The 10724-nt window shown below is 41.6% G+C and overlaps 1 protein-coding gene across 3 annotated transcripts in view; it reads right to left on the bottom strand.

Annotated features, from left to right (window-relative positions):
- Positions 1–10724, bottom strand: part of ADGRL3 (adhesion G protein-coupled receptor L3) — a 309315-nt gene that overhangs the window by 252035 nt on the left and 46556 nt on the right. For all 3 annotated transcript variants that reach the window (XM_057366829.1, XM_057366827.1, XM_057366828.1), the window contains exon 2: positions 5577–5790. In XM_057366829.1, coding sequence (XP_057222812.1) covers positions 5577–5790 — 214 coding nt within the window. The remainder of the gene's footprint in view (positions 1–5576; positions 5791–10724) is intronic.

Genomic DNA, 10724 nt, shown 5'->3' with positions numbered 1-10724 from the left:
AGCAAAGATTAATTCCTCCAGCTTCCTCCAACATGCAGACATCAAAAAGGCCTTTTCCTTTGGCCATAGGGGCAGCTGATTGCATGTTGCTTCCTCAGCTCAAGTCTGGATTTTCCTGAATCCAGAAGGGTGTGTCACTTTAAGAAAATGCTCCAAGAGCATTTTCAGGAAAGGAAGAGATAGGATAAATTAAGACTGTGTAGGCTAGGAAGTAGCAACCTATTATAGAGTGATTCAGCAGCCCAGTGCACAAAACCCTAGTTTTGTAGGGTTTTTTTGTAGTAACTAGAAGTTACTGTTGTTGTTTGGTTATTTGTTAATGGTGAAACAGCATATGTGCCCTTGTCCCCAGGTCAAGGTTCYGGTGAAATTAACAGAATTCCCTTCATTTTTAAAATCTTTCCACATGGAGAGAAAATAGATTGTTTAACCAAGTGGCGAGGCTTGTTTTCTAACCTTTAAAATCAGAATCCAGGGAACGTGAGCTTCAGTATTCCCTGTTGATTTCTATTGGTTACAAAAAATTGTTTAACTGAAACATTAGTATTTTTCCATATTGATGCTTTTCACGTGGAGTTCTCAAAGCGCCAGACTTATGCTTCCCAGAAAGCCTAGCTTCCCATTGCAGCATCTCAGTCCTTCAGAAATGTACTTCTCATGCCATCTGTGTGGTAACAAATTTAGAAAAATGAGTAGTATCTTGGCAGTCTTTGCAAAATGCGCTCAGGATGCAGAGGAGGGTGGTGGGGTTCCTACCAAATAGGACATTCAGAATCTGAGTCAGAGGTGATGACAGCATCTGAGCAGGGGGCTGTTTTCTAAGAAATATGCCATTAATTTTGTGGAGCCTGACACAAGTGTGCTGCAGTTCAGCTGAAGTTGTCCCTTTCAGCCCTGCTGACGGCTTTGGCATTACAGAGCCTCCAGGTCTGCAGCTCTCCTTGTCCTCTGCACCTTCCCACGTGCGCTGCAACAAGCTATTTAATATAAAAGACCCTACACGAACATCTCAAAACGAGTATGTCCAAAACCAGTGGCCATTTTATGAATGATTAACGTGAATTATCCTGTCTGTAAGATACAGATATTCCTGACTCTTTATTTCCCAGTGCAAGTGCAGATCACTGACATTTGAAAAGTGCCTTGAAAATCACAGGAGCTGATAACATCAATAACAGCACGCCATGAAATGCAATATTATTACAATAATAATGGCACTCATTTCAGACTCCTGCATTTTTCAGGTCATCAACCAAAAACATTAGCAAAACACAGCCCTTCAGGAGATGAAAAATCTTTGCAGTGTAATGCAAGCTGCTTCATTCAATTTATTTATTCTCCCCTRCGCTGTGCAAAGTGCCTGCTACCATCCTTCCAACTACCAAGAGAGTTGTGAGTGCTCCTTCTCACATAAAAGGATTAGGCCCTCTGATGAAACTRTAGGGAAATCTGAGAGCAGCTGACCATAGTCTTACATTCCTGCAGTCTTGCACTTTTTCTATTTCTTTTTTTTCCTTTAAGTCTTGACCTGCAAGCTTCATCAATGATGTCAACACCGAAACCACAGGGACAAGACACACAGACCAGACTCAAACCTAAAGAAATTAGCTCAGCTAAGCTACTGCAGGCCCAGTAGGACATCTAGTCCCTCCCAGCTATGCCTCCCTTGAGGGGAGAAGAGAGGAGAAAGCTCAGCAGCTTTCAGCAGCCCTCTTCCCTAAKCCAGAAGTGGTAAGAACTGCATACAAGAGCTCTGCATGGTTCTGCTCTGGCAAAAGGCAAATGCTGCCTACTTTGCAAACTGAGCTCTCTGAGAGCTGTTGAGAGAGATGAGAGTTCCCCAGCAAGAGCCTTCCACATCTTCCAGGGCAGAAAGAATTTTGCTTTGATCTTGAGAACAACTGCTGAGACCTGTGAACATTTCTMCCCTGTCTCTTCTCTTCTGCCTGCTGGTTTTGTCATTTTGCCTCATTATTCCATCCCTCCTTTCCTTTCTCCAGATTAAGAGCAGCAGACAATGGTTAGGGTAGACAAGGATCCGAAAAGSAAAAGGAAAGCCTTGCTCTTGCCTTTAGGGCAAAAAATACAATTGTTCTSTGTGTGTACCTACATGTCAGGTACTTCCTAGTGTTCCTACCTGGACTTCCCTCTCCCCCCTGCGCTTTCTACATTTGAGGTTAAAGCCTATGGAAAAGAATGTTCCAAACTACAAAGTTAAACACAAAGGTGGTACTGACAGCAGAACATTCAGTGAACATTTATGCAAAAACCCGTTCTACCCTCTTCTTCCTTCCCTTGCTTTTAACCCAGGATACTTCTTCAGTGAGAAGCAACCACAGGAAATTCAAGAAAGCATTTCTTTTTCTTTCCTTTTTCTTTAGGGTGTTTTTAATATACTAAAACTGTGTTAATGTTGTAAGAACAAAGGCAACTCTTACGGGAATAGGAGGCTGCTTTTCCCTATTGTTCCCAGAGAGCCCTGGCTGTTGGAATGGATGATATGTTAATTTTGTGGCACAGTCACTCAAGGGAGGACACAGCGAAATCTCCCATGGTACAGTGCACACGGTTTACAATAGGCATGGTTAGAATTTAATCATTTGTTACAACCCTTGAAAAGATGCTTCTCCAAAGCAAACATGCTACGAAATACATTTTTTTCCTAACCAAATCAGAAAAACTTCAGTTCATGAAGCACACTTTCTGAGCTGCTGTGGGCAGCAGCTGCTCGGATGTGTAAATGAGGAGCTGGAAAAATTTAAAAAAAAAAAAAAAAAGAAAAAAATAGGCTCCAGAGATTTAATGTCCCATAAAGTAGCTCCCTACAAGCTGCTTAAAATGCCCTTTACTTCAAGCAATACTCCCAAGATTGTAGAGAGTTTCAGGGCAATACTTGCAGCAAGAACTCCTTGTGTTCCCTCTGCTTAGGGGGTTCCACAAACACACCGTAAGATTTATGTCTTTCCCTTTCAAAATAACCTCATGTAGTCATCTGCAAAAATTAATTTATACAAGCATACAGAAAAAAGGAACATGTTAGCTCAGGCTGTTAGTTTTTGGTGGGAGTGGGTTGGGGGAGCAATCACTAATATCTACCATAAATCTGCTCACTCACAGCCTCAGCTCACATACTTACACCACCTCTCTCACACACACTTTCCTTCCCATCCTTCCCTCTCTCCCTCCCCACAGCCATGCCATAACCTGTCCGAGTCGGCTGTGCAGTGCTGCTGATTAAAATCTGCCAGGAGTTAGACAACTTATTATGAAGCCTACAAGGGGACTGTGTATTTATGACTGCAATAATTAATCAATGCATAATAAGCACACACTGTGTATACCATTTTTCTTTCCACATGCAGACAGCTTCAATTACCATGCAGGTTACACTGTCACGACAATCTTTCGTTCCCAGTAGCTGCTCCACCACCCTGCAGCGTTAGCTAAGACAAGCTCACTGTGTTAGAGCCTGCATTAATCTGCAAACCCACCCAAATACTGCTAAATTGATTAATTTTGCAGGTATAGGCTTTCAGAAGAGATTGCCATAGTTAGTGCCGCAACTATAAGGCTGTCATAATTTTCCTTTTAAACAATTTTTTTCAGAGGCTCAGCTATAAAGTGTACTCCGAGCTCTGAGCTGACAGACTGGTTTGCATCTTAAGAGCATATTTCATTTTAATGGCTTTATTTTTAAATTGTTTCAAGTCTTTGATTTAATGGAGATTTAAAAAAAGAAAAGAGACTGACGAAAATGCAAAGTAGAATACTTTTCCCTTTTCTACCTGTCTTCTGATACCATGCTATATTTATTTTCAGGAAACTCAACAACACCCAATAACAGGATTGCACACATTTTCCCCACTTTGGTGTCCATCCTCTACAGCACCACTTTCAGCCCAAATGGAATAACAGAAAAGCTTTGCTCCAGAGATGAGCTTCCCTGCTAACTCTCTGCTAAGTTATTTGAGCCTCCACTGATGATACCTGGAGGTGAGTAATCACCTGAAGTTTTCATCACAGTGCCATGAGCACAGAAAACGATTAGGTGCCCTCCCTGGCCTAAAGGCCAATGTTTATTGCTGATTGCTACAGATGGGGTCTGACCAGAAGGTTGCAGAGCTCTGCATTTGGCTCAGGAGCTGCTGCCTGGAAGACACTAATACATATATATATATAAAAATATAAGTAATTCGTACTCTCTAACGGCCCACAAAGGGGATGACACGGTTTTATTCTGCCAATATGCAGAGGATTAAGGGTTTCTGCTTGAAGCCACTAACAACCTGAACAGGAGAATYACAGTAATTCCACTAAAACCACACCGAATCCAAGGGACTGGCTAATGGCACGTTGTTACCCTTTCYATTTCTCTAGAAAATGCAGCTGGCACAACCCTATAAACAAGACTTCAGACAGCTACACGAGGGGTCCAACTTAACGAGTGGTCTTACAGGAGCCATATGCAGCAATGGGGACATTTTTTCACAAACTTCTCAACATTTTGAGACCTAAATGCTCAACATGGAGCAGTTCTAAAGGGACGTCAAAAACAGCAGCCTGTGAAACTCATGTTGCTCACACCATCCCTTTTTAGTGCAAAGCATTTCACAGCAAATAACAGCAAGAAATTCCACTGAAACCCTGCCCTGCTTTGAGCCATGAGGTCACTGTTGGGTCCCAAACACTGTTGTCATGACGTYGAGTAGCCTATGCCAGTGCCATTATTAATACCTTGAAATACTAATCTCTATTACTAATTAACAGTCAAATGTATTAAACAATTTTTCACGTATTAGGAATGTATTACTAAATTCAATTACACGTCAAGAGCTGTGACTTATGAATCCTTCCCACAACACCACWTCTGCCAGAAAATATCCTTAAAAATTCAGCAACAGTTTAAAAGGCTTTTTATAATCAAGACACCTCTAGGTTGGAATAAACTGTTAGGCCCTGGCTGTGCAAGCCAGACAGGAGTCTGTCTACATGTCTAAGGGTGTCTCAGTTACCATTTCCAAATGCAGCAGCCACACTTAACAGCTGTAGTTATTACACAGAAATTTAGCAGTTCACCAATGAGAATACCAGGGCTTGACTAGAAATTCAGATCCTCCCTAAAACCAGCCCTGGCAACACAAGGAATGAAGCAGATTCTTCTTGGTGTTTTGCAAACTGTAAATGTAACTATGAACACAAAATATTAATTGTCTGAAGGAGATTACTGGCCTTCTGTTTGAACACAGCACAAAAACTTAGTGAATATGCATTTTGAGAACCATTTCCCTTCCACATTCATTATGAGCCTTGATATTTAGGCATTTTAGAGGGAATATTGGGATGCAGTGAGAATCAAGATGACCAATCAGCAGTACTTAYAGGAAATGTTATTTATACTGCGTGATGCTAAACCAGCCTGGTTAAACCCAGAGTTCAGCAACAATTGCTGTAATTCTGTGCACGTACACCCAGACTAAGCACCTGCATTTTCCCATGCAAACACACACACAAACTGGTGTGTGCAGTACGGATTAAGAAACCAACAGTCAGCAAACAAAGAATATTAAACACCGTACCTTTGAGTCATAATCTTATAGGCATCTGGCAGATAACAGCGGATATTCTCCATCTGAGCAGGATCAGAGTCACAGATTTTATCATCGGTCCTGCCGTAGTTGGCACTTTCGATCATGATAACATCTGTTCCYGGGCAGCGCAGCTCGATGGGGTAACTCTCGCAGGACAGCTCCCTTCGGACCACAGCCATGGGGACTGGGGCACGGCTGAAAGCTGCAGGGATTAACACAGAAACACAGTCAACATTGACTTTCCACGCAGAGGCTAAAGTTAAAAGTGGAGCGACGCTTAGCAGCAGGTTTTATCCATATGCTGGACTGCCATTGATTCAGTGCCACTGAGATAAGGGCTGCAGAAACGGGGTCCAATCGCTGCCTTGCTGGCTGCCCAGAGAAATCACCTCTCCACTCAGTGACTCAATTTTCTCCTCTCAAAAACAAGCTAAAGATCCCTTTTATAGAGGCCTTTAGAAATCCCTTATTGAAACAAGTAAATAGCAACTATGGAATTGTTATTATTTCTACTTACCAGGTGAAAAACTAGYTGGCTTTCATAAATGAAATTACAGCCCTGTGTTGTACTTGAACAGGCAAAGGAAATTTTATGAACACAAGCAATCCAAGCACCAGGATCCCACCCGCTCAGCAAGATTGCACCTATCCCACAGCAGATGTAATAACATCTGTATTGCCCCTGGTCCTTTTCTTAGCCCTTAGAAAATGTGATCCTAATGGCTTTTGCTGTAGCCTGCAGCATGCTGGGAGATGGCCTGCAGGTTCTGGCAACCATCCCAAAGTTTGGGCCCAGCAGTGATACTTTCCATGGAAAGGCCAATTTATGGGACAGCAGATGATTTCAGTTCAGTCTTAACTTTGAATTGGACCTGCCTAGATAGTCAAATAGCTGGCAAATACTTGTGAAATTAAAGAGCTCTCAGAAATCTTACCTGTTTTAAAAGAAATCCAGGCTACAGTTTGCAAAAAAAAAAAAAAAAAAAAAAAAAGAAACACACTTTGAGATGCCTTGAAAACAAAGCCCTAAAGAATTAGTAAACAATCTCACTTGACAACAAGCAATTGTATTTCCCATCTTTACAGCCTCTTTGATCCAAAGATCTTAAACAGCTTGATGAATGTGAATATATTAATCCCCAAATATCCATATGAAGTAGCTACACATTGTCTTTCTCATCTCAGCCACAGAAGGGTTTTGCAGCTTCCAGACTCATGGGAAATCTGTGGTGATACTGAGAACCAAATACTCGTTTTCCAGCCTAGCATACCAGTCACAAGCTGAAATAAAAGGCAACTCCTTCCCTCCTTTATTCCACGAGAATGAAAACTCACCCACTCAAAAAGATTTCCACATATAGGGATGTTGTGCCCTCCCAGCTACATTTGTACACTCCCAGCCACAAAACTCCACATAAAAAACCAGCCTCTCTCTATGTAATGCTGACAGAGGTTTAGCTCTCCAGAAGATCCATGGGCCATCTGACACCAGGCATCTTTCAACAGCTCTCTTTCTTCCTGGACCCTTTATAAAAACATCAAAATACCCTCTCCAAAACTAAAAACCCCAGCCCAATGTTCTGTTGGTTTGTTCCATAAAACTTCCATATGGTACATGCACACCAAGTTTGCTTATGGAAAAATTATATTGATGTTTCTTGGAATATCCTTTTAACCATATCAAGGGTGCTCTGTCTGGATTTCCACGAAGCCTTCTATTATTGCCAGTTGTCTCATTTATGTATCACTGGACAGATTCTCAGATTCCCTTTTCTGTAACTCTGCAGGGATTACTTTAATATCAGACCCTCACTGATGTGCCAGAGTTGTGGACTAATTGCCAAACTCCCAAGACAGATGTGTGCTTATTCTTGAACAATAGCTTGCACAATTAGCAGAGCTTTAGGGTTTGGATCACTTGAGATGCCCTCTTTCCCTGAGATCCGAAAAACGGTTTTGCCCTGGGTTCATATTGCACCATATATTTGTGCAATGCATTAAATTCTCACTGCCACCAACTTCTCCTGTTACAGGAGGAGGAAAACGAGGACAAACACGAACCTCTAAGATGCACTGCCTCATTCTTACCCTTGGCTTGATGCCACTAGCCAACAAGGTGAGTGGAGGGAAGGATGGGACAATGTTAGAGACAACATTTGATTGAAGAGATAAGCCAGCCAGAAAGGCAGAGTCAGCAGAGCCCAGCAATTTTAGCCTGCCCTACAAACAGCTTCATGAGGTATTAAGTTTGCTTACAGGGATCTGTTCACAGAAGCCYGCAGCTAGCCCTACTCTGTGAAACACTGGACTCTATGGCAGCTGGCCAGCRCTGACCAAAAMACTCCTGATKCCAGGCTCCTGATTTTGGAAAAGARCTGTGGTGAGCTCTCCTCTCAAGCCTGTTCTGTGCTAAACCTGAGCAGATTGGTGACATGGGAGGCAGAAGGTTTCTAGCAGCTTTTGGCAGAATGCTGAGGCCAAGGGCCCTCCCTCCTCCTGCCATGTGCTTAGATGACTCCTATTAACTGCCAAAAAAATGACAAAATGAGGTTTACAGGCAATATTAGCTGTTTGGAGCTATGGTTTGGCCCGGTCCTTGGGCAATTTGGATCTTTTTCTCTGGAAGGTTAATGTAGACTATACAAAGGGCAAAGAGAGTTACTAAAAGTACTTCACTTTTTATAGTTCCCACTGCAAGAATACAAAACTTCTGACCCGCACGACTCAGAAAGTATATTTTTGCTCTTAATTCCTATGTTTGGGGTTTTTATTGCAGTAACTATTCTATATCAGTGAAAGATGTTAAACACCTGAGAGCTGAGGAAAACCCTGCTTTAAATCACAAAAATGCCTGAGAATTCAGTGTATTTGTCAAACAGCAATACTRCACAAATGCATCTAACCTTAGCTGTTGTGTTATGCTGGAAAGACATTAAGAACTGCTAACAGCAAGTTCCAAAACCATTGAAGATATTTCCCTACCAGGAGAACACATTTCTTGTATCATGGGCGTGTCTCCTGTACATGAGAGTTTACAGCACTGATCTACTAAAATTGCATGAGTGTCAGTTCCAAGGACGCCCCCAAAACACCCCAAAACCAAGTTGAACACCCCTTCCCCAAAATAACAGCTCCTGTTCTACTCTCCAGTAAAGAATCTCTGGACAGATTCTAGATTCACCTTTAAATTTTCTAGAATTCACCTTTTTGCCTTTCACACAATCACTTGACTGCTTGCCATTAGAGGGACAGCTTTCACTTGCAGACACCTACCTCCCTGCAGTATCACAGTCAACATTTACATTTTCTGGATAAAAAGCATAAAAAATTTAACACTCTGGAAAAACCAGAAGCAGCTCAATACTGTAATTCAGCATGATCTCCTATCGTGCTTTCTCCTAGAGCAACAGGCACATGTTTTCCATYCTGCCATTGTCCACCAAATCACTCGCTCTGCATGGCTTTTTCTCCTACTCCGGTATCTGCAATAAATACTCCGAAGGAAGATTAGAGCCTGGCTGTTTATCTCCTTGTAAACACATTTTTTGTTGTTGTGTCACTATATGATAATCGTACTCAATCGTTTTTACTGGTTTTCCTGTAAGGAGCAAAGATGTTTTGCTTTTTGCTGTGCAACAAGATACATCAAAGCCCATCTGTGAAATACACAGCACAATTGTATTAATTCATTAATACACTTCTCTCTTCTTTGAGCAGCTCCCTATCTTCGAAGCCTCTCATTGAGCTGCTTATTTAATCTCCTAAAAAAGTGACCTAATTGTTGGCTTAAACTCAAGAGGAGCTGATGGCTGCTCACTACTTTGAAAAACAGGTGTCTTTTTCCAGGATTCTATGTGCGGGCAGCCATGGAAATACAGAACTTAAAAGGAGTGTTTTTCAAATTCTTTAACGTTTAAATGTGTGCCAACTCGAGTTTTTTTAAGTGCAGCCATTTGGAGGAAAATAATCCTCCTGAGCTTCTGCAGGGCAAAGTGAGAGCAGAGGGTGAAAAGGCAACAGATAATGACAGGATTTTATCTGGGCGATTTAGAACTCCTTTGTCTCTGCTAATTTCAGGAGCTGGAAAATTAAGTAAGTTATCAAAATCCTGTGCTTTTTCTCCCCCTCGCTTTTGACCTCAGAACATAATTGCCTCTTGTCATGCCTGCAGGGCATGGGCTTGTAGTTATCACTGTGTGCTTAATCAAATGCCGAAATAGCCTTTAAATTATGTGCCTCCTTGGCTGCTAGAGACTTGTTGAGCTCGGTTACATTTAGAGGCATGATGGTAGTAGATGTACTTTTAAAAGAAAAAAGTGTGGGTTGATGCTTTTAATTAGGTTTTATATGCAATTTTCCCAGCAAAATCATGTTCTGGCTCAGAATTTTCAGAGTGAAATTTCAGCGCATATTTAAGGGCCATGAAACAAAAGCTGGAATTKTAGAGATAATTATTTTCACAAGCTCTTGTATATGATTTGGTCTGCCCAGCTAAATATCTGACTTACTGTTCCCAAGTGCAAACAGAGCATGCTGRGGGAAGAGGTTTCCTAGTAATTTGGAGGAATGCTTCTGTGTTTGTAATTTTGCAGTACTCAATACTCCCACAGCTCACCTTGGCTCTGTGGGGAAAAAAAAAAATCATAAAGTAATAATAAAAAAATCCCCCTCCCCTTACCCACAAGCCTACTGAGGTATGGGTAGGAGTAGAAATCCCTTTCAGTCAATGAGTCAATGGGATTTGTAGGATTCACTCCCTGATGGGAAGCAGATTCTGCAGTGCTTTTCCAAATCAGGGCCCTACTTTTCCCTGTTAGGATATAAAGTCTCCTTAGCGCATTTGTTTGCAGCATGCAGACATTGCTCAGTATTTCTTCTCTGCCTGTCTTCCTTAATCTAAATTATGCCTGGTCTCTGATCTCAAGAACAATGTTAGTAGCAAGTAAAATATTGAATTAAAGATGGTGACAACRAGCATTTCTCAAGCATCCATTACCCAGTATTTTCATTGCTTGCAAATACCAATAAAGTTCTGAAAAGCTTAACAAAGCTTGGTTGGTCCAAAGTTCTCTGCAATCTTATGATTAATATACAATATGGGAAAACCATTATCTTTCCCCCACTTTCCCTAAAGAT

Source organism: Malurus melanocephalus, unplaced genomic scaffold (genome assembly GCF_030028575.1).
Source record: "Malurus melanocephalus ecotype Western Australia unplaced genomic scaffold, MMel_1.1 scaffold_72, whole genome shotgun sequence".
Classification (NCBI taxonomy): Eukaryota; Metazoa; Chordata; class Aves; order Passeriformes; family Maluridae; genus Malurus; species Malurus melanocephalus.
This window is presented reverse-complemented; position numbering and strand designations above follow the sequence as displayed.